The 24,382-nt window shown below is 40.2% G+C and overlaps 1 protein-coding gene across 1 annotated transcript; it reads left to right on the top strand.

Moving 5' to 3' along the window:
* The first annotated feature begins 1,716 nt into the window (after positions 1 to 1,716).
* slc25a48 (solute carrier family 25 member 48) lies at positions 1,717 to 23,256 on the top strand. Its single transcript, XM_022218262.2, has 7 exons — positions 1,717 to 1,936; positions 4,632 to 4,675; positions 6,229 to 6,300; positions 10,620 to 10,872; positions 12,982 to 13,269; positions 18,084 to 18,217; positions 21,316 to 23,256. The coding sequence occupies exons 1-7, from the start codon at positions 1,882 to 1,884 to the stop codon at positions 21,418 to 21,420; spliced, it is 951 nt and encodes a 316-aa protein (XP_022073954.1). The 5' UTR covers positions 1,717 to 1,881; the 3' UTR covers positions 21,421 to 23,256.
* The last annotated feature ends 1,126 nt before the right edge of the window (positions 23,257 to 24,382 follow it).

Here is a 24,382-nt window from a genome sequence, read left to right as displayed (position 1 = left end):
AAGCATAAATCAGGTGAATGGTGCTGATCCTAGCACAGAACCCTGTGGAACACCAAAACTAATCCTTAGATTGAAGGATCGTCACTGACACGAGCAAACTTAAGTCTACCTGTATCGGTTGCTTTAAATCTAATGAAATGTTTCTGCCTTCTTAATGGCGCGTTGCATTTCGACCCACTGATGACAAGTATAGTTATGAGTCTATTGTCTAAGGCTTGGAGAAGCTTGTTAGTCATTTTCACCAGGTCTGTTTCTGTGCATTAATGGTCTTTAAACATTCATAGAAACTTAGAAATTTCAATTAGATGTGTACTTTAAAGCATACAGATTTTTTTTTTTTTAATCAACAAAAATGTGGTTAAAGTTCAATCTGGTGATCCGCTCTAGTCATTGAAAGTTGTGCTATGAAGTTGCGTAGGAGAACACAAAGGGTTACAAAGCTTGTTGAGGCTCTGGGACTCCAGAGAACCACAGTGAGAGACATTATCCACAAATGGAGGAACATGGAACAATGGAGAACCTTCTCAGGAGTGGACCAACAACTATCATTTCTCCAAGAACAGCAACATCTAATCCAGGACTCACAAAAGAACCCAGACGGACATCTAAAGATCTGCAGACCTCACTGGGGTCAGTTAAGGTCCTTCTACATGATTCCACAATAAGGAAGACTCTGGAAGGACATGGATCCATGGGAGAGTTAAAGGATCAAACCACTACTGACCAAAAAGAACATAAAGGTTCATCTGGTATTTACAAAAAAAATGTCTGGATGATCTCCAAGACTTTTGGGATAACATCCTGTGGACTGATGAGTCAATGGTGGAACTTTCTGGAAGAATCTGGTGTAAAGCTAAAACTTCATTCAACAGGAAGAACATGATACCAGCAGTGAAACATGGTGGTGGTAGTGTGATGGTTGGAGGACCTGCATGACTTGTCATCACTGATGGAGCCATGAATTCTGCTCTCTATCAGAAAGTCCTCCTGGAGAACATCCACCATCAGTTCAGGACCTGAAGCTCAACAATAATGGGTTCTGCAGGAAGACAAAGACCCAAAACATGCAAGTAAGTCCACCTCTGAGTGGCTCAGAAAGAACTAAATTAAGGTTCTGGAGTGGCCGAGTTAAAGTCGAATCTAACTGAGATGCTGTGACAGGACCTTAAAAGGACGGTTAATGATTAAACCATCTAATGTGACCAAATTCAAACTATTCTGCAGAGTGGAGCAGAATTCCTCCATGATGATGTAAAAGACTGATCACAAGCTGAAGCAACCAGTTAATAGGTTTAGGGGAGCAATTACTTTTTCACAGGCAAAATTTAGGCTTGTCATTTTAAAACTGCATTTTATATTTTTGCAGGTTACCTCCGTGTAATAATCAGCCAATATAAATATTAGTTTGATGATCTGAAACATTTAAGTGTGACAAAAACAAAAATAGAAGATTTCTGTAAGGGGCAAATACTTTTTCACAGCACTGTGTGTAAAAAGGTAAGTGAAAGTTTACAGCAGTCTATTTCTGCTCAGCTGTCCTCCTCATGGCTCATTTCCATGACAGCCTCTCTATAGGCTGCAGTACTTTAGTGAGCTCACACCTGATTGGCCGCCGGATCTGTCCGTCAAACCGAAGCTCTGCTGCGATTGGTCAGTTCTCTCCACCCCTCTGTCGCTGCTTTCTTATCAAGGCAAAGTCTGTTTGAAATCGTTTTGTTTTCTCAGAATTGCATGTGCCCGAAGCGTTATCAATAAAAACCGCTGCTCGTGTGTGCGTCTGTTCACTGTGGCTGGAATATTCCCAGAGTTGTTTTGTCTTTTTTACGCAGCTGACCCATGAGAGGCGGTGGAGCTGAAGTTTCTGGACGGTGTTAGCTGAAGATGCAGAGCTCAAAAGGTTTTCGTGTGGATGATTTCGTCGCGGGATGGATCGGCGGTGAGTCCCAGTGATTCTGAGGTTTTTACTCATTTAGTGGATCTGTGAGGGGAGCTGGAGGCTGCTTGTTTGTTTGGATGAAATCTGGAAACAGCTGCAAAAACATCTCCAGAAGCTTCAACCAGCTGCTTTGCTATTGTTGTTGCTATTATTATTATTATTATTATTATTATTGTTATCACGCTTCGTGCAGGGAAACTCCTGCAGCCCCTCTTGCATCCACCTTCACTGGAAGCAATGGAGGGTCTGCTGAAAAATCCACCCCCACCTCCGTTTCCACTCTCAGATAAACACTCTCATCTCCACTGCCTTCAATCTAGTTTTCAAATAAAGCTGTTTTCTCCTCCTGAAATGTCTTCACGCTGTGTGGCTGCAGGATTTATGAAGCAGAACTTTTTAAAATTCTGGTGAGGAAACCACTTTTTCAAGTTAATTACATGCAGTACCAGGAGTGACCGCGGGGGCGCTGCTGCTGCGTCAAGTTTAAGTGCACAAACAACAACATTAAAAAAGGGGAGAGAAGTCGGCCTCCAATCCATCAGGTTGTTTGTTTGTTCATCAGTTATACTCCCATGGCAGTTCTTTTAAAATATAAATATGCCTGTGTATGCATAATTACTTAATGAGGCACCAGTAAAATTTAATTCAGGCTTCTAGTCCAAATGCAGAGTTTTAAACTGGCTTTAGAAAAGAAGCTAAGAAGTCAAAAAAGTAAATTTTTAAAAAGATTTATAACAGTAATGTTCATATTTAAATATAAAGCAGGTGGTTTGTGATGGATGTTGCTCCAAAATGTAAAAAATTATGTTTAAAAAAACACAGAAGCCCTGCAAAAAAGCAAAATCCATCAAAAAATGTAATTAAATCTAAGACAAATAAATCAGAAATGCAAAATTCCATCTTTCAGCCAAATTATTTGTGTTCCCAGCTGACAGCGTGTTGATTTTAGGTGACCAAGAAACAGCTAAAATCCTTATATTTGCTGCAAACTGCACATCCTTTATCTTTCAGTGAATAAAATAGTAGTTGTGTTTCAATTTGGTGAACCCAAACACATCCTGACTCTAACTTCTGGACTCTCATTCTCTCCCATCACCAAGACTTTTGAGGTTTTGGCTGCTTTTGAATTAAACATAACATGGCGAAGTAGAAATGCGGAAACGACACATTTGGGAAATCCCGATGGCTGCAGGTGTGAATGTACATTTTGTAACATGTCTGACTGGCGTGTCCCGAATTCCTGAAGCAACACACAGCAAACAAAAAGACTGGGATTGAAGAGGATTTAAAAGGGTTAGAGTTTCATGTTTTTCATCAATATTCTCATGTTCATCAGTTAGGAAAACACCATCAAGCTAAAGAGGACCAGATCAGAATTGAGAGTTCTTCTAGCGGTGCTCAGTCTGTTCTGGTCCTGAAAACCTCAGCTGAGTGGTGCTGGTTGTTATCTGGGCTCGTTAAGTGTTGCCATGTTTGCTTGATGCATATTTGAAGGCAGTGAGGCAGGAACAGGGGGTCAATCCGGCCACAATAACCCACGTCTGCCATGGGGCCCCACGATGGCAGCTCATTCTGACCGGGCTGGACGTTTGTTCTCCACAGATACATGCAGAAACGTAGTGCAAACTTACCAAAAGTGTGTCATTACATCTCCATGTTTTAGCGGCAAAAAATAAAGCCGACCACACAGAAGTTAAAGCCAAATTTAGTACTCAACGATATCCACTGGTGTGAGATTTTTTTAGTTTGTGGGATGTTTTAAGATCAGCGGAAAAGCTGCAAATTAGACGCTACTGTCAGCTTCATGTTTGTCTGCGCTTTTTCTTTTTTTTTTTTAAGAGATTGGGTTTTACGTTTTCTGCAACTAGCTGCAGAAGAAGAACACATGCAGTACTGTGTTGATGTAAGAAAGCCTGAAAGAATACAGTGGAAAGTTTTGAGTTTCACTTATTTTCACGTAAAGTACAGTAAAAATCTTTTCCTTTTAAACTGTTCCAGGCTTATCGGAGAAACTCGCCACACTTCTTTAGTGAAGTTAGGTTTTTTTCAGTTAGTTCTTCTGTTGGATACACTAAAAGTTTGGGGTTACCCAGACAATTCTGTTCTCCATGAAAACTCCCACTTTTATCCATGTGCTAACATAACTGCACAAAGGTTTTCCAATCATCAGTGAGCCTTTCAACACCATTAGCTAACACAATGTAGCATTAGAACACAGGAGTGATGGTTGCTGGAAATGTTCCTCTGTACCCCTATGGAGATATTCCATTAAAAATCAGCTGTTTCCAGCTACAATAGTCATTTACCACATGAACAATGTCTAGACTGTATTTCTGATTCATTTAATGTTATCTTTATTGACAAGAAAAATGCTTTTCTTTCAAAAATAGCTACATTTTTAAGTGATCCCAAACTTTTAAATGGTAGTGTAACTCCGTGTCTTTATTCTGTCGCAATGGATTCAAAGTGTGTCATTATATCTCCATGTTTTAGTGGCACAAACCAAAATCCAACCACACGTAGATTAAAGCTAAAGGTAGTACTCCACACATGCAGTGGTGTCCTCTGGTGGGAGGTTTTGAGCTTCAGTAGTGTTTGTTGTAGCACCAGCTATCATAAAGTTGGCCTGTTTCATGCAGAATCTCTATTTTTGTGAATTCCTCTCATTTTGTGTGTTTTTTTTTTTTGGCTGCAGGAGCTTCCAGTGTAGTCGTGGGCCATCCTCTGGATACAGTCAAGGTATTTACATCAGGATTCCTCCACTTTTATTACTGCCTAGTTATAGTTGGTGTATTAAAGAGCAAAAAACCTGCAGCTCATCAGGTCTCTTTATATCATTGCACATCCTGCAGTTACATAAGAACAATTAAGACTCATTTACAACGTTGAACTCATTTACTTGTTGTTTATTGCGGGATTTATTCCGGTGAACCTGCATCTGTCTGCTGACGTCGGGCTGCAAAATGAAAAAAATGTGTTTTTATGGTGCAGTAGAGAAGGATTTAATAGTGAACAGATGTCTGGATGTCACATATTTCCAGATTCTTTGATTGGAAATGTTTCAGAATAAAAGATTTAAACACTTAGTTAGATGTGGAAGAGGAGAAAATGAGTTTTTCCATTATTGTTTCCAGCTAAAATACCTCACAGAAAGGCAGCATTTACTAGAAGTTAATGGGGAATCCACCGACAAAATGACCGTGTTTTAGTGTTGTGAGTAACCTGAACAGCGCAGTGACTGGAGATGGAAACCTGAAGGGAAAGTGCTGCTGCTGGAAATGATGCAAGACAAGAATGTTGGTAGAAAACTGTTAAACATGTGGTAATATATTTATTTTACTCATCTGTGCAGCTGATTATTGATAACTGACAGCTGCACAATAAAACCATGAAGCTTCATGCATTTAAGCATGATATTGTATTGAAATTTAAGCCTGACGCTGTTCGATAATGCAGGAAATCACTTACATTTTTGGCCAGATCAAAGTGAAATTAATGTTACGGACTGAATATTCTCTGCAGTAAATACCAGCAGAATAATCAATATTCTAATCTGGATTCTATCAGCTGCGGCACCAGCAAAATAAAAACACTTTTATACGATTTCTGCATCACCAGCTAAATGCATATTGGGTTCCCATGGCAACACGATGCCTACACTGTGTGATACTGTAACTGCACAGTTTAATTCAGTGGTTTTAGTGACGTACCGCTCAACGTGTTTACAGAAAAAACATTTTCCTTCAGATGAGAATCTGTATCGCTCATTAATAATCGTCAGGAAACGATTTGGTTGAAAGGAGACGCTTCTTACAGCTGATTTAAATCTAAACTCTGAACAGAACCCGGTTAGCTTCACAGCATCAGTTACTATGGAGATGTAGCAGGGTAAAAGATACTGAGGATTGAGGTATATTCTTGCTATAAGACGCTGAAAGCTTGCAGGTAAATAATGTTAGTGGATGGAAATAGCAGCTGCTCCACAGAAGCAGTTTCAAAACAAAAGTTATGTTGTAAAAGATCCAGTGTAATGTGGTGTTCTGTGTTTGTAAAAACCCATCAAGGGAAAGCAGCTGCTCTAAACTCTTTGCTGTCTCTCAAGCTTTGTGCTGGAACTATGTCAAACTGCAGCTTCATCTTTCAGTAAAATAGAGTAGAGGTCATCTGTGCTGGGTGGAAAAGCAGCTTCTGACAAAATGCGTTTTCCAGTTTGTGCTATTGACATAAAAGCTAGATTGGAAAGTTGAAAAGACTCTTTAAACTTTAAACTCTGGTTGTTTTGTTTCCTTCAGACGCGGCTGCAGGCGGGGAAAGGCTACAGAAGCCCTTTACACTGTGTCCTCAGCATCTACAGGAAGGAGACGGTAAACAGCCACACTTCTTCTCTGCCTCCATTCAATGCACTGCACCATATACAGAAGATGTCCTCCTTGTTTAACTGAATGCTTGTACGCTGAGCGATAAAAGGCACAGACTGATAAAATAATGGAATCATGAAATGTGCCAAAGTTCACATCTCAGTTGTTTGATCAGCCCTGTTCTGCATGTCCATGTATACGCGATAAATACCGTCATGGTTATTGTTACTGCATGCTATTTAAAGGTGTAAAATAACCCTAAATGAATGTGTGGCTGTTGGCCTGACTGCACATGTTCAGAAAGTATGCTGCAGATTGTGTTGGGTTGGTATTTCCATACTCTCTCTAAGGATACAAACCATGGTTTAGGTTGTCTCCAGGCATTTATGAAAGATCAGGACTAAAGTTCTGTTGCTCACGTCGCTTTACTGTTTCTATATTTCTTAAATGATGTGGCTTCATGCATTAGAACACAGGAGTGATGGTTGCTGGAAATGTTCCTCTGTACTCCTATGGAGATACTCCATTAAAAATCAGCTGTTTCCTTCTAGAATAGTCATTTACCACATTAACGATGTCTGCACTGGATTTATCATTCATTTAGTGTTGTCTTCATTGGAAAAACTGCTCTTCTTCCAAGAACAAGGACATTTCTAAGTGACCCCAAACTACAGTAGTGTAAATGAGCAAAGTATCTGCCATGAAAAATGCTAAGTACTGTGTAGGTGTCTTAGGCACAACAGTCAAGTAAGAATGCCTTAAAAAATGCTGAGAAAACTTTTTGACTTCCCAGTTATTTTCGCGCGTAGTACAGTAAAAAGCATCTTTGAGTACTCGCCACACTTATTGAGTGGATTTAGGCTGTTTTCTGTCAGTTCTTCTGTTACCTAGTTCTTTATTACTCCACCAAGGAACAGCGGAGTTCTGTGGCGATCATCAGCGTACGTTTGTCCGTCTGTCTGTCTGTCAGCAACATGACTCAAAAACGGACTAATGGATTTACATGAAATGTTCAGGGAAGGTCAGAAAAGACACAAGGACCAAGTGATTAGATTTTGGTGATGCAGCTTACAGTCTGGATCCATAGATTAGTTAAAGATTTCTCTGTCGCTGCAAGATAGCGGCACGGCATCACTGTAACCATGACAACAAGTGAACACTGCATCAGCTGCCTGCTGACGATCACATGATTGCGATCCTACTACAAATCGACCGTTGTGGAGCTCTCGGTACTTATCTGTCAGAAATGATACAAGGAACAACTGATTAAATTGTGGGGGCGTTTCTGAGTCCCATCAATTCTCGCCGCCTGCTACAGATTTAGGTAATACAGTTCGGTATCCTTGCAACAGAAATAACCATTCAGGCCAAAGATGATTGGACATCCGTGCTGCATCATGTATATATGTACGATGCAATGGAAGAAATGCATTGTTCCATTTATTTCTTGTGTCTCAGTAACTTGTGCCTCTTTGTTGGGTTCACACGACTACGCATGCATATCACACGCCAGCGTCATTTTGTTTGTGGCCACATCTATATTAAATGCTCACATTATACGCTACTGTGATTTCAGCCGCCAGAAATGATACGACTGAGCAGTCTTTGCAGAGTACTGTGCTCTCTGAGTGCTTTTCTTTGTTTTTCTTTGTCTTTGTCCTGCTTCAATGGATTCAGGATGATCAGGTGTCTCTCTGAGATGCACGAAAGAGAAGGATGCAAACTATGCAAATTGTGAATTTCCCCACAGGGAGAAATGAAGTATCCGTCTAATCGAATCTAACTGGATTTTTAAAATTAGTGCATTGCCATTTTTCCGTTCCAACACTGTAATTATGGTTTGTTGTTTTTCCGTCTACTCCCATCTTGAACCTGTTATTCTGTTTTTGTTTTGTTGACCCAGTTTCTCAGTACGAGATCTTAAAGCTGCACGTGAAGACTTGTAGAAGTTTAAACAATGAGTACCATATGAGTCATTACCGCAGCACATTTTCGGCAAACATAAAGTGATCCAACATGTTGGACTGTAAAGCAGAACTGATTCCACCTGGGAACCGAAGAAAAAGCTCGTGCAAGTGTGGTTCCTACAAGTCTGATAAAATGTTGGCTGTGTGGTATGTTTGTAGCTTTTGTCTGTTTTCAGTGCTGCTTGTTGCTCCACGTGGGGCAGTTTTAGCTGCAGAATCCACATGATTTATTCAGCCAGTGGACAGCTGTGTTTCAGCTTTAACATGTCTCCTTAAAACCTAAACCTCCGCTCTGCGAGGAGGGAGTGTTTTCCGTGAAGAAAGGAGGCAGAAATATTTGTCAGCAGCTTCAACCCGTTTATCATTCTGTGCATTGTTGGCACAGATGAGAATCCTCAGAGAACACGTGAGCTTCAAATCTGTGCTCTTCAATTCAGGCCTTCTTTAACCTACAGTGCCATAAAAAATCTTCTATTTCATGTATAACTCAGAGAACAGCATAATTATGGCATTGACTAACATCAAATTTAGCACTACACGCTATCTGTCCAAGATATGGAAGCATTGGTATAGTAATCTCCTCTTAGGTAATTGACTTTTTATTTGTTTTTTTAATTGTTCATTGTGTATATGTTGTGTTTTATTTTTTATGGACTGTTTTTTGCTCTTATCTGGACCACTGTGTCTGTAATAAAGTTCATATATATGTCAGGGTAGAGACTGCGATTTGGTAGAATTGGAGTTTCTACCAGTAGAGATTGCGATTGGAGTCTCTAGAAACTCCAATTCTACCAAATCGCAGTCTCTGCCATGATATATATATATATGTCCAGTAGAGATGGCAATTCAGTAGAATTGGCGATTCTCCTAGTAGAGATGCCAATCGCAGTCTCCTCTAGGAGAGATGCCAATCGCAATCTGTACTAGGAGAATTGGCAATTCTCCTCATAGACATTGTGATTGCTAACCCTAACCCTAACCTTGACCAATTCAGTAGAATTGGCAATTCTACTGGTAGAAACTCCAATTCTACCAAATCGCAGTCTCTACCCTGACACACACACACACACACACACATATATATATATATATATTTCTAACACTTGAATGTTCCACATCATCTAACTATTATTTTTATTTATTGAATATTAGACAGAGATAACCTACAAAATGCTTTATTGAATGCTCCTGTAAAAAAGTAATTGTCCCTTAAACCTAATAAAAATTGCTCAAGTACGAAATGATCTAAAAGTTGGTGACAAATTCAAGAGTTGATGAACTGGTTGGTTGTTCTTTGCGTCTGTAGTACAATCCTAAACATCATGCCATTTCTTTGCTCACAATTATTCAGTTGCAAGAAACATTAAAGTTTCACAAGGACACACCTTTGCTGTCACACCGAGTATTTGCATGTTGAGGCTGTTTGATCCACATACAGTCAGCTGTAGATGGAAACGGCTCAGTTTTTGGCACAGAAAGTATTTGCCCCCGTACAGAAATCCTTTATTTCTGCATATTTCCCACATTTAACTGTTCCAGATCATAAAACTGATACTTTTATGTGTTGAGTATTAGACAGAGGATGGTTTATTGAAAACCCATGACACCCCTGTGAAAAAGTAACTGCCCCCCCTAAACCTAATAACTGGTTGGTCTCTTAGCAGCAACATCTGCAGTTAAATGTTTGTTCCAGCTTGTGATCAGTCTTTTACATCACCATGGAGGAATTCTGCTCCACTCTTCTCTCCAGAATAGTTTTAATTCCGTCACATTAGATGGTTTTCGATCATCACTGTCCTTTTAAGGTCTTGTCACAGCATCGTAATCGGGTTTAACTTTGACTCGGCCGCTCCAGAACTTTAGTTCTTTTTGTGCCACTCGGAGGTGGACTTGCTTGTGGATTTGCCCTTCAAATGTAGGTCAGTCTTTTCAGAACGTGGCATCATGCGCTGCTTTTTGAGACCCTTTAGCTGCTTCATAATGAAGACAGGTTCTATTTAGTGATGTTTAGATTCAACAAGCCTGACGGTGATCATGTGTGAGTGTGGATGGAGAACCAACTGACAAATATATATTTGGTCATTTGGTAGATTTGTAGCTAAAAGGGCAATTACTTTCTCATGTAGGGCAAAATGGGCTGGACAGCATTTTCTTTTTAGTAATTAAATGAATGGTGTTTTCTTGGGTTGTCTCTTTTTCTTACATTAAAATTAGTTTCATGATTTGGAACTCTGACAAATATGCAAAAATACAATATTTCTTTTCACTGCATGTATTTTTTTTCTTTATCGTGGATAATTAAAATCTAAATAAAATACAATAACCGTCGTCTTCCCTTCTTGTCCCCCTCACTCTCAGGTCGCGGGCTTCTTTAAGGGCATGTCTTTCCCTCTGGCCAGCATCACGCTCTACAACTCGGCTGTGTTTGGCTTCTTCAGCAACACTCAGAGACTCATAAGCAAGTATCGCTATGGCGACGGGCGACATCCCTGCGGCATGTTGGACCTGACCGTGGCCAGCATGCTGACCGGACTGATGTCGGTGGGGCTGGGAGCCCCCGTGGATCTGGTCAAGATCAGACTGCAAATGCAGACGCAGACGGTTCTAGCAGGTACGCAGGGGTTGGTTGTTTCTTTGCCTGGAGGACTTTTCTTGTTTTGTTTTTTTTTCTGTTGAGCAGCAAAAACAAAGAACACTGCAAGACTGTTTCGAACCTTTCTGGGGTTTTCTGGCACTTCCTCAGAAAACCAGTAGTCTTCTCAATGCCACGGCGTCTTTGTGTTGTCATGGTTGAATTCTGCCGTGTCGTCTTCAATCAGGTCACCTGCTTAAGATTTTAAGACAGAGGAATAAAATCTCTTTTGCTGTGTCTGTGCTATTTTGGGGGCATTTAGAGGATGAACTTTAAGGGCGTCTGTATATTTATTTATACAGGGTGGGGAAGCAAAAATGTCCTGTCAGGTAAAAACAACTATAAATGGGTATAACTTTTTTTTTCTTTGGAATTTTGAACTGATTTCTTCAAGAACACAAATTTATAGCTTTCAGAACATGTTTATTCAATATATCCTCCATCAGCCATGATGAAGGCCTCGATACAGCCTCTGAAAGACACAGGCCCTCCTGATATCCTCCCATTCCCTGGAGAATGCAGCCGTAAGTAAATCCATATTGGCATGAGGGGTGGCATTAGTCCTCAACTCAATGGCGCCCCATCAGAAAAAATCCAGGGGGTTTAGATGAGGTGAGCTCGGGGGGCCAAATGCCTTTGGGCCAGAAGTTCCCCATATTCTATTCACAGAACTTTTGGACCTTGATTGATGTGTGAGCAGGAGCCCCATCTTGCTGCCACACATAGTTGTTGTCAGGGTAGGTGGCCTTCAGCCAGGGCAAAACGGTGTATCTCAGAACTTTGTAGTTCACATCAGCCCCAATTTTCTGATCTGGCTTGAAGAAGTAGGGGGGCATCTTATTGCCATCTGAGCCCAAGACTCCCAGAACCATCTGGAGATGTCTTGGTGCCCAAACTGGATTGTCTGACATGCTGGAGGCAGCGAATGGTCCTCTCACTGATGCCAACAGTCTTGGCAATGTCCTTCTGAGGGATTTGGGCATCCAGGAGATCACAAACCCTGTTGCGTTTTGCTTGTCCCTTGCTTGTTTCACAATGCACCAAGGTCTGACAAATACTAAAAAGATTGGTTAAAGGTAAGGAACTTTGATTTTAATTATTGCTTTGACTACCCTCACCGTTTGGGCAGGACATTCAAATTTGTCAATAGAACATTTTTGCTTCCCCGCCGTGTAATTGTCCATAAAAGTAACAGTGAAACTTTTTAAGGATCGCCCAGTTTGATGGGTCTAAAACTCCGAGTTTGTCTCTGGCTTTGGCTGCAGTTGTGTTGTCTGAACTGTATCTTTCTGTAAAGCCGTAAACCAATAAAACTGAGGTCAGGTCAGTTCAGATTGTAGGAAAAATTGGCACGTGAAACATTTATTAGCTTTTATTTGTTTACGGTGTTGGCCAGACTCACGCCTCTTATCTTGTAATGGCTTACATGTATTTCATTCACTTCCCTTAAAAACATGTTGTCCTTGACTTTCAGCAGATACAGACTGTTTTACGGCGGTGCAAAGTGCCAGAAAGTTTAGTCACTGTCAGGAAAAACTGTGAATGTCCACTCAGCATAGCATAGCCTGGTATCTGAGATGGTGACACTGCACTCTTAGACCATGATTATGACCAAGACAATATTTTTGTGTGTGTGTTACTAAAACACAAAGTACTCGTTTTATGTGCAAACCACAAAGTGTCCTGAACATGCAGAGACATTTCAACCTGTGTTTCTAGAAAAAATGCATTTCGTTCTTCTGATTAGATCTGTACTTTCGTTGTGTCTTCTCTCAGATGTATGTCACTTTGGATAAATGAAATGAAGCACTGCTAAATGAAATTGTAAAATTGTGGAAAAAGAATGTTTAAAAAAAACATGTTTATCTCATTAAGTCACCCAGCTTTTTAGACACCAAAGTTTTCGTGTGCGTGTGGAGAAAGAAACACCAAAACATCAGATTTAAAACAAAGGTGTCCCTCAGAATATCAGGACTTCTCCCACAGATAGTCAGCAGACATACATTAGAAAAGAAGAAGCATCAGTGTCAGAATTACAAATTAAAACTGGGTTGAGCGCTGTACAATGTTCTCACTGACTTTCTACAGAGAACCTGCACCTTGCTGGAAACGTGTCGAGCGGCACCGACATTCCTCTGCGCTCCGTTGACATCCCCACCCAACGAGCCTACCGGGGCCCCCTCCACTGCATCAGCAGCATCTTGCACACCGAAGGCCTCCAGGGCCTGTACAGAGGAGCCGGGGCCATGATCCTGAGGGACGTCCCCGGATACACGCTCTACTTCATTCCTTACACCATCTTCTGTAACCTGCTGAAGCCCGACCCAACGTCAACCCCTCATCCTTGTTCCATCTGGCTCGCAGGAGGATTGGCAGGTAAGCGGCACAAATGATGCCTGACTTTTCAGCAGTGATGAATCCTGATTATCTCTTCATCATGGCTCCTGTTAGTGGGTTGGATATGTCAGGCAGCAAGTGAACATTTTGTCCTCAAAGTTGATGTTAGAAGCAGGAAAAGTGGGCAAGCATGAGGATTTGAGAGAGTTTGATAAGGGCCAAATTGTGATGGTTAGACGACCGGGTCAGAGCATCTCCAGAACCGCAGCTCTTGTGAGGTGTTCCTGGTCTGCAGTGGTCAGGATCTATCAATAGTGGTCCAAAGAAGGAACGGTGGTGAACTGGGGACAAGGTCACGGGTGGCCAAGGCTCATTAATGCATGTGGGGAGGAAGACTGGTCCGTGTGGTCTGATCCAACAGATGAGCTGCTGTTGCTGAAACTGCTGAAGAACTTAATGCCAGTTCTGATAGAAAGGTGTCAGAATACACAGTGGATCACAGTTTCTAGAGACTGCATAGCTGCAGACCAGTCAGGCTGTCCATGCTGGACCAGGGAGCAATGGAAGCAGGTGGTCTGGTCTAATGAATCATGCGTTCTTTAACATCATTTGGATGGTCTGGTGTGTCGCTTACCTCTGGAATAAATGGCACCAGGATGCACTGTGGGAAGAAGGCAAGCAGGTGGAGGCAGTGTGATGGTTTGGGAAATGTTCTGCTGGGAAACCTTGGGTCCTGCCATCCATGTGGATGTTACTTTAACACGTACCACCTACCTAAGCATTGCTGCAGACCGTGTACATCCTTTCATGGAAACAGTATTCCCTGATGGTTTCTTTCAGCAGGATAATGCACCATGTCACGAAGCAAAAATGGTTCAGGAATGATTTGAGGAGCATGACAGTGAGTTTGAGGTGTTGGCTTTGCCTCCAAATTCCCCAGATCTCAATCCAATCCAGCATCTATGAATGTACTGGACAAACAAGTCTGATCCATGGAGGCCCCACCTCACAACTTCCTGGACTTAAAGGATCTGCTGCTAACATCTTGGTGTCAGATACCACAGCACACCTTCAGGGGTCTGGTGGAGTCCAGACCTTGATGGGTCAGGACTGTTTTGGCAGCAAAAGGGGCAACACAGTATTAGACAGATGGTCATAATGTTATGCCCGATCGGTTTACACTAGTAGCCACAGACTGGAAACTGCTTAAGTTTACTGAGCAGAGTGACGGGTGTGTACTGGACAAGAAGTCACAGATCCGCTGACTCATGTAGAACCGATCCTCTTTCTGTGGGTTGGAGACATTACGAGCAACTGTGTGTCTCAATCAGCAAAGTGGGAGTTTTGGTTTTGACAGCTGTTGGAAAACACTCCTGCAGCGGTGCAGCAACACCGCACCGACCGGCCGTGTTGATTCAAGCTTTACTGTTCAGTGTGTACACGTGGATTGTAGTTAAGTCTGTGTTTCTCACTGGCTCTTTGGCTGTTGGCATGGGTCTAAATCAGATAGTATAATGTTCTATAGGCAGAGGCACAGGATGCTATGCACGTAAATATTTGTTGGCTGCGTTCTTCTTGGAGACGAGCACAGAGCATACTTGTTACGTTTTCTATAGAAAGGCCTGCTCACACACATGAAATAAAATCACAGAGTTAAATTGAATATGACCTTTTAATATCACATAGGATCAAATTTCACAACTTCTTCATAAGCAAAACCCAGACAAGCAGCAGAAATTAATCATTTTTCTCAAACGGAGACCTTTTTTATTGCTGCTTACAGGAAAAAAAGACTGAATAGCCTCCCACAAGTCCAGTCACATGCTTTTAACTTTCCAGTGAATTTTAAATTTTGCTTTTTTTAACATAATGCAAGGTCTGTAAAGGGAACATATTTTAGATTTCAAAGCTTTTCAAGACTGTTCAGATCACCCATAGTGGCTCCCTTACAGACTTACCTGGTTTAATACAGGAAATGTTTCATATAATGAAGCCCTTTATTAATCATAAATCAAACATTTATTCTCAGCATTTCCACTGAACTGTTTAGCAACTGGAGCCACTTCCAGCTAAATCAGGTCTGGCAGGATCTCAAACCGTTTCTGAATGAAGGCCAGAATATTATCTGGGTCAGTCTGGTAAACGGTAGCTTGGGAGTAAAGCAACAGCTAACAAGCATCTCTAGAGAAAAATCCACTGCCTGTTTCTTTGATCGATCTGTAAATTCAGTCCGTTGCTTTGTCGTATCCGATTCCAAATCCTACAGATGTTCACTGGAGCAGGAAACTCCAGGATCTTTGGCTCATTTGCCTCAAAAAACAACCAAATGATTGATCATCAATGTCATTTCTGAGGATTATTTTTCTTAGAACATGCCAGGTCTGTTTTTACGCAGAGGGTACTTCATCTTACCTAGTTAGATTTAGTTGATGTTGTGCTTTAGTGCACCAAACTATGGAGTCACAGGAGTGCCACATGAAAATATAAATAAATAAATGTGGAAATAAATAAATAAATGTGGAAATATAAAGAGAAATAAATAAATAAATGTGAAAATATAAAGAGAAATAAATAAATAAATAAATGTGGAAATATAAAGAGAAATAAATACGTGGTAAAATATAAAGAGAAATAAATAAATGTGAAAATATAAAGAGAAATAAATAAATGTGAAAATATAAAGAGAAATAAATAAATATATAAAGAGAAATAAATAAATAAATAAATGTGAAAATATAAAGAGAAATAAATAAATGTGAAAATATAAAGAGAAATAAATAAATATATAAAGAGAAATAAATAAATAAATAAATGTGAAAATATAAAGAGAAATAAATAAAAAGGAAAATTTTGTCTTTGCTTTTACTTTTTCAGTTTTTTCCTTTTATTTATTTATTTATTTATTTATTTATTTCTCTTTATATTTCCACATTTATTTATTTATTTATTTATTTATTCATATTTTCATGTGGCACTCCTGTGTCTCCATACCAAATAAACAGGATTTCCTCAATCAATCATCAATTATAAGTCATCAAATGTCGCATTTTTTTTTTGGGACAATCAGTCCAAAACCAAAGCATCTTCAATCTACTATAGAATAGAAAAGAAGAACAGAAGATGTCACTTTCTCTATAGATCCAGGACAGAGGAACCAAAAAGACATTTCTCTCACACATTTGTATTGATGCCATCCATATTAAAAAGCATTCAAATATACATATAAGGTAAAATATATTATGCTATCAAACTATTGTTGACTATAGTTCACTAAAACAGATATTTAATGATCAAAATAGCTTTCTTTTCTTCCTCTAATTGATTAGCTGAGTACTGTAGTTACTGATTTAAGTCAAAAACTTGATGCATGTATGGAAAGATGCTGTTTAGCTGCAAATTAAAGTTAAAAATCTGAAGTAAAAACATAAAAGTGCATGTCTTGCTTTAATCTGAAGGCTGTAGAGTAAAAGTAAGGACCTGAGTTGTGCTAAAGTCCCGTCCAAAAAGCCAAAAAGGGTTCATGCATGAATTTAGTTCTCTATTTCTTTATCTTTACATTGTTGAGTCAGTTTATCCGCTGCTTAATCACAGACCTCTGTACTGTTTAAATAACCTCCCACGTCGTTCTTGGGCCAGTTAGGCAACGTTATCGACGCATTCTGTTTGTTTGATGGGCCTTTTTATTGACGTCTGTTTGCTGTGTAAAGTATTGTTTTTATTGACTTGTGAAACAGTGTGGCTCCATAAAGGTGATTCAGATACATGAGATCCTGTCTAAACTGGTACAGTGACCTCATTTCCCAGCAGTGTAATTAAAAAAAAAAATCTAGAAATCCTTAAAGTCTGCCTCCTGTGACTATTTCTCTTACACATTTAGGATTCTAAAAATCAGATGCAGTCTGAGGCAGGACCAGAAAGGGGTGTGTCCGGTCAGAACCGACCCCATGAATGAGTGGGAGCCGTGTGTTCAGCGTGTAGCCTGTGGGCTTCGATCTGGGAGTGTTTTAGTCTGTGGTCTTGCCTCCAGATGCAGTTGTGAACACGTGACGGAGGCAAAACGTGGTGGAGGGAGAGAGCAGAAGTCAGCTGGGTGCCGTAAATCACTGAGGTTCAGATGTTCCGCCTGAATGTGAATCGTCCACCGAAGCCAGACTGAGCTGAAAACTCAGACGTTATCTTAAATAAACGGCAGCAGCTCCACTCTGTAGCTGGTAATAGTAGCCTTTTATAGCACACTGAAGATGAATAGTTTTGTTATTTTGCTCTGTAAGAAAGTCACTGTAAGAGCATTTTCATTTTAAGAACCAATGTATTCAGATGTCGAGTGAGTGAATCTAATCTGTCATTACTGGATGCTTTCGAAAGCTTGTAATGTGTTTCCCTGCTTGTTAACACACTGCAATATTGATTAGTTTTTGAATCCTAATTGATTGGTAGCATCTACTGTATGCATCAGCTGACAGTTCCACTTCACTGCTGGTACTTTTCCACTTGATTGGCTGTGTTAATGAGTATGTGACTAAACAGGTTTTATTAGGGCACCGGAATGCATCATTGTGCCTTTTTTGGACTCTGTCAGTTCAGAGAGTCTCATTTGAGGACTTTAAATGCTATGCAGTGCTTCAGATGGAGTTTTGCAGTTGAAACATACAAACTTTGACACTTCCATGTTATTTAAAAAAAAAAAACCCAACAAGCTTCCAGTGATGTCACATGTATTCTTGTATACTGTAAATCTAACTTTCTGATTTACTTGAGTTTGGCAGGACTTGAACATAAATAATTCAAGCATTACTTTAAATGACGGTCTGAGCAGGTCAACGGGAGCTAAAGCCTTCTCTCCTCTTCCTCAGGGTCCATCTCCTGGGTCACTGCCACGCCAGCCGACGTGGTGAAGAGTCGAATGCAGGCCGACGCTCAGCTGCAGAGGAAGTACAAGGGAATTCTACACTGCATCATCGACAGCTACAAGACGGAGGGTGCACAGGTGACACTTTAAACCCGACCCACACTACTCTATTAGCAAACTATACATGTTAAAAATATTGTTTAGGAGGCTGGAGCAGTGAATAGAGAAGCAAATGCTATGAATAAAACCCCAAACATGCATTGAGTGGCCACTTTGTTAGATCAACTAGTACATTTTCTGGTAAAAATGCATCATGTCGGCCAGTTTATGACCTAAAACTCAGGCACAAATGGGTTCTGCAGCAAGACAAAGACCCAAAAGACACAAACAAGTCCACATGTGAATGTCTTAAAAAGAACCAGATGAAGGTTTTGGAGTCAAAGTCTGGACTTGGATCCAACTGAGAGGCTGTGACAAGACCTTAAAAGGACAGTTGATGATCTAAAACCATCCAATGTGACCAAATTCAAACTATTGTGCAGAGAAGAGTGGAGCAGAATTCCTCCACGGTGATGGAAAAGACTGATCACAAACATTTAACTGCAGTTTTTGCTGCCAACAGACCAATCAGTTATGTGGTTTAGGGGGGCAATTACTTTTTCAGTAAACTGCATTTTGTGTTTTATGGGTTATCTCTGTCTAATATTCAGTAAATATAAATATTATTTTGATGACCTGGACAATTTTAAGTGTGGAAAATATACAAAAATAGCGGATTTCTGCATTTGCTCACAGCACTCTTAAGTTTATTGTGTTATTGCTGGACTTGAGGGCGTTTTGCTGCCATAAGACTGAAAAACAGGGTTCATTTCAGTACATTATTAGTTTGCTTATGTGGAAGGAGCCTGTGGAGTCAGAGTTTTATTGTTAAACTGGCTGTTATAAGTAAACAAAGGCCTCTTGAACTGGAGATGAAGCAGATGGTTTCATCATTTAAACGTGAGACTGTAGAGAACTGCGTCACCCAGATGGGAGGCAGGCTGTTGGCAGAACTTGATCCCCTGAAGCGTTTTGAAGCACGTGATTTTGGTTGTGAATTAAACGTCCACATACTGACAAGCCTCTTTCGGAAAAGATCATGTTGCAACTTGTAACAAATACTGTGTGTGTATGAACATAAAGCTCCCGATTAGAAGGAAATTAATCATTCAATTTAAGGTTTAATTGAAGGCGCAGCTATCAGATTTTGTTAATTAATGAGGTCATTGTGGGCGGTGGTGATGTGCTGAACTGCATTGCAATTAAAAGTGTTTCTGATGTCATTTTTACCCCATTAAGGGGAAAAAATATCAGAAACAATTGTCCAACACCACAAAGCTGCATCCAACATCTGCTGTCAGGGTTTCCCCATCAAACGAGCCGTCTTTGTCTCAACGTTTTGTGTCACTTAATCCAGCGAATGCTGCGGTTAATTTAGCATAATAAAGGATTTCACATACTGTATGTTACGCGTGATTACTCTGCATTCCACCTAGACGATCACTAAATTAGTGAGCAAAATGATCAAAAAAGACCAAAGCAATTCATTACTTCAAAGGTGGCAAAATTTAGATAAACTCTTCACGGAAAAGCTTTAGTCTCTTTTTGTAAACACCACAGTCTCCAGATGAAGACCAGCAGAACTTTGGAATTCTGAGAAAAACCACTGAATTGTTCATGTGACCTGATGGCCACAGATCAATCAGCTGGGTTACTACAGGACAGTGTCCTCCACAGCAAGAAGTCTTCAAATGACAGTACATTTTTGCAGATTAATGTTCCAACAAAACAGCGCCCCCTACTGCCTTTACTTGTCAGCACACTCTGTTGGTGTTGCACAATAGACTGTATATAAAGATGGACGTACAGCCATGGCCATAAGTTTGGACACAGCATGACTTCCTATGTCTGTTTTGATGTCTATTACAGAACATAACTAATATTTTTTGACAGCACCAGTTTAACTAGTCAACAAATCAACATGGGATATAATATTATCAATAAATTCCAACAATTGGAACAACTTTGTTCCCAAAACATAATATTAGAAGAAAATAAAAAATGCAGGACTTTCACAACCGAATTTGGTAAGAATAACAAAATGATACCAAACTCTTTTGATGTTTTTTTTAAATATGAAACTTAATATAGTTCTCAGGAGTTGTGTATTATCACCCAAACACTTCAGTATTTTGTGGTATTTTCTAAGATTCACAAGCGTCATGGTACTTGTGTCCAAACTTATGGCCATGGCTGTAGCATCTGGCTCCGAAATTGAAGCCCACCCAGAAGTATTAAAAACTTGCAATATCACGCCGTCCGCTAGGGTTGGCTCCAAAAAGCTTTTTCTCCATAGACCCCAATTCATTTTTGGAAAAAATAAAATTTGATAGACTGATGTTCTACAGCTCAGGATTTTTTCCCGTTAGTTTTCATGGTCAAAATGAGAGATCAGGTGGCCGATCTTAAAATAAATCAATACTGAATTTTAAATAAATCCTTAGAGTTGGCGGAGCCAGGGGGTGTGGCTATACTTGATAGACAGTCCCATAGACAGGTCCTGCCCCTAGTTGCTCTCCGGTCCAGTCTGTTTGATGACGCTTTTTACGTCACTGGCTCCAAAAAAATCCAAAATGGCGACCAGGAAGTAGCAAAATCCGGGCTTCATTTTCTCGGCGTTGAAACCAACGGGTGACGTCACGGTTAGTTCACGCCTGATTACACATCTAAATTCACTAATTAACATTGTATATCTGGTCTGTTTGTTCTGTACACAAACAAGGAATGCAAGTTGTAGTTTTATGGGGAGATCTGTGATGAAATTAGGAAACCAACAGTCACTTCCTGGAGTGGAAACTTTCCTGAGAGGTTGCCAGGCAACCAGTGAACACTTTACCTGACAGCGCTCTCCAAACAACTTGTTTTTCTTTTTCTGTTTGAGGACACATTGAATTAACATAATAATGCGCTTCAGTGAAGAGCTCGGCTAACCACCTCCTGGCTACAGCTTCAGATGTGTGTTCATAGGAAGCATAAAGGCAGTGATAGTACAATGCTAAAAGCACTAGCTGTCTTAGTTTTGTGCTGCTTCGAGCTTTTTCTGCGGAAATTCCAAATATTTGTCGTGAAAGGTCCTTTAGGATTGTTTGTCACTTCACCAAGGGAAATTCGTCACTGAAATTTGCTTTTCCGTGCAGGTTTTCTTCCGTGGAATGTCTGTGAATGCCATCCGAGGCTTCCCGATGAGCGCCACCATGTTTCTGACCTACGAACTCTCCCTGCAGTTCTTCAGGAGCCTTTAGGACATTCTGGTGGCGACGGAATCACACTCAGTTGTTTGGTAAAATGTTTTATCCCCGTGTCACCTGCTGACCTTCTCGTCATACAAAGATCGGTTGGTCAGTGATGGTTTTGAAAATTGCTTTATGCTTTTGGGTGTTGTTTCGTTAAATAATGTGAATTGGGGCTCCAAAGTCACCGTCGTGTTCCTGTTCCTTATCAGGCTATGGCAAGTTTAATGTTAGACAGCAGGAATAGTTGGGATTTTAAACTAAACTGAGCCCAGAGACATTTCTGCACATCTGCCGTGGCACGTTTTACACGAGCACCTTAGCATTTGCTGCTTTGCGGCAGTAAGTTTCATGCTACTAGTTAGCATAATCTTAGATTTGAGAAAGCAGAATGTTGAACTGAACTTTTTTTATTTCGTGTCATGAGTAAATATTGTTCTGCAAGCACTTTTAGATAACAGAAGCTGTGTCACACAGTTTGTGGTTAATAAAATGACACGATGATGTCAGAGTTTGCACAAAAAAATTAACTGATAATCATGTAAATAATTTCAGTCAGAGCAAATGTAGCTAACTGCTAACCGGTAGGTCTATAAGCAGAAAGCAGTAAAGTTTTGATAGTTACCTGTTAGTTTTACTCGACTCTGTTTGTGTAGCACCGCAAAGCTAACAAGGGACAAATGAGTGACTCTGGTGTCAACGTTCACATTGTTTAACACGAGTCAATTCTATCTTTGATGCAGATTTACCAAAGAACTGTGTGTGTTCCTGAAAGGTTGTGTTGAGGGATTATAAGCTACCATGTCAGTTTGGGATTAGAGGAACCGTGCCTGGTCACAACAAAACGCACACAACTGCAGCTTTTTCATGAAAGAGACTGTCATTATCGAGACCTGTAAAGAAGGAGGCACTTAATAGCACTGTGTGATTTCACAATATCACACAGCAGGCATTTATTTGGTGCACTAGAAGGCAAAAGAAGTCTAGTAATCTAAGCAAAATATGGTTGAAAAGTGAGTCTGACAATATTTCACACTGAAATCTGATGATTTAAGTGATTTGTCACTAATATATGATGATTTTTGTTAATTTTGGATCAGTGTCTGTACTTTAAAGCATTAATTAATTAGAGGGGAGCTGCACTGTTACCTCAGCAAGATGAGGAAATGTGACATTTACAACATAAACAAGTCTTAAATTTACCATTGTTGCTTTAGACCTATTTTTCTTTTCAGTTTATTTACAAGCTTTTTTCTATTTGTACATAATCCAACTGATCAGACTTAAAAGATTCAACGTATTTAATTAACGCATCAACAGAAATGGACTATTTTTATGGTGTTACCTGAGTTACCTGCTCTAATCTAAAGTACTGTGTCGACCCATCCATTCACAGTATTTAATGTTGCCTTCCACTGCACATGGACTGTACTTCCCTCCCGTGTTGTCGTCCACTTTTACGTATCTTTGTGTGTTTCTTATATTAAGAAAAGTGAGTTTTACAAGTTAATTTTAACTTCACGTTAACAAACTTTTCCCGCAGTGTATTTACATTATTGCCTTTTTTCACACGTGCAGCATAAATGCAACATCATAACCGTTACTTACAGTATTTACAGCAGAGGTGGGTGACCTGGAATGAGACTTTTCTTTAAAAATTATATCAAAACTTTACCGTTCCACGTATTTTCTTTTTTTAAGATACTAAACTGACACTCACTTTGCAAAAAAGATATTTCCTGCCTGATACTTTTATTTTAAATAGCTTTATTCTCATGTAAATATGTGTAAATAGATGGTGGGCAGCCAGAAGTGTCTTAATGTACATAAATAAAGCTTTTAAACACATCAGCGTCCTGCTCCTTCTCTGAATCATCTCTCTTCACAGTAATTCATGTGCAATCCATGTTACCACCTGTCAGGAGTCGACATGTGGTGCGTCAGCGGTTGGTCATAGATGACAGCGTATTTCCAGATAAACGCTTGACGATGTTTCTACATGCTTTGATGTTGTAACTGAGCTGAGGGAAGAAATGCAGCCTGACCTTCTGCCAGCAGACTGCTGATAAGAACCTGAAGCATTTGTTGTCGTTTCACCTGCACTTGCTTGTAATACGACATGATGCCCACTAGAGGGCATCATTTAACAACAAACGGTAATCCTGCAGCTGTTTTTCAGCTCACTCCTCTGTTTGTATTCAAGCTCAGACTTTATATCTTGTTGCTTTCGCATGTCACAGTTTGTATGTAATATTTCTACGGAGTATTTCCTGGTAGATTTCTACTGCTACAGTCTGGCTTAGCAGAGTTTTACAGGTTACATAAAATCCCCAAAATGTACAAAATCAAGCTGTATGCACCGTTTTATTGTGCTGGAATTGGAGCTCATGTCTTTGGCAGCTGTAAAGTTTCTGCTCCTTCAAAGTTCACAACACAATGAATTAATTCCTGAAACACTCTCAATGCTGGAGAGTGTTTGATGCTGAAGCAGTGACCAGTTTTTCTGTTTCTTTGGAGATGAACAATGAGGGACGTCTGCAGCCACTGAGAAAGAGTCTCACCACATCGTCCATCCATCCATTCTCTATACACTGCTTTATGCTCACTAGGGTCATGGGGGGGTGCTGGAGTCTATCCCAGCTGACTCGGGTGAAGGCAGGGGACACCCTGGACAGGTCACCAGTCTGTAACAGGGCTACATATACAGACAAACAAGCACACTCACATTCACACCTACGGGCAATTTAGAGTAATCAGTTAACCTCAGCATATTTTTGGACTGTGGGAGGAAGCCGGAGAAAACCCATGCACAGGGAGAACATGCTAACCACTTCTCTACTATGCAGCAATCACCACATGCTGACATGAGGAAAAAGACTTTATTGAAGACAACAATGAGGGAAACTATCAGACAGCAGCATTCAAGATGAGATCTGAACATCTGATCTGGAACAGGAATTCAGTCATTTCAGTC

The sequence above is a fragment of the Acanthochromis polyacanthus genome, chromosome 10, assembly GCF_021347895.1.
Source record: "Acanthochromis polyacanthus isolate Apoly-LR-REF ecotype Palm Island chromosome 10, KAUST_Apoly_ChrSc, whole genome shotgun sequence".
NCBI classification, from domain to species: domain Eukaryota; kingdom Metazoa; phylum Chordata; class Actinopteri; family Pomacentridae; genus Acanthochromis; species Acanthochromis polyacanthus.
This window is presented reverse-complemented; position numbering and strand designations above follow the sequence as displayed.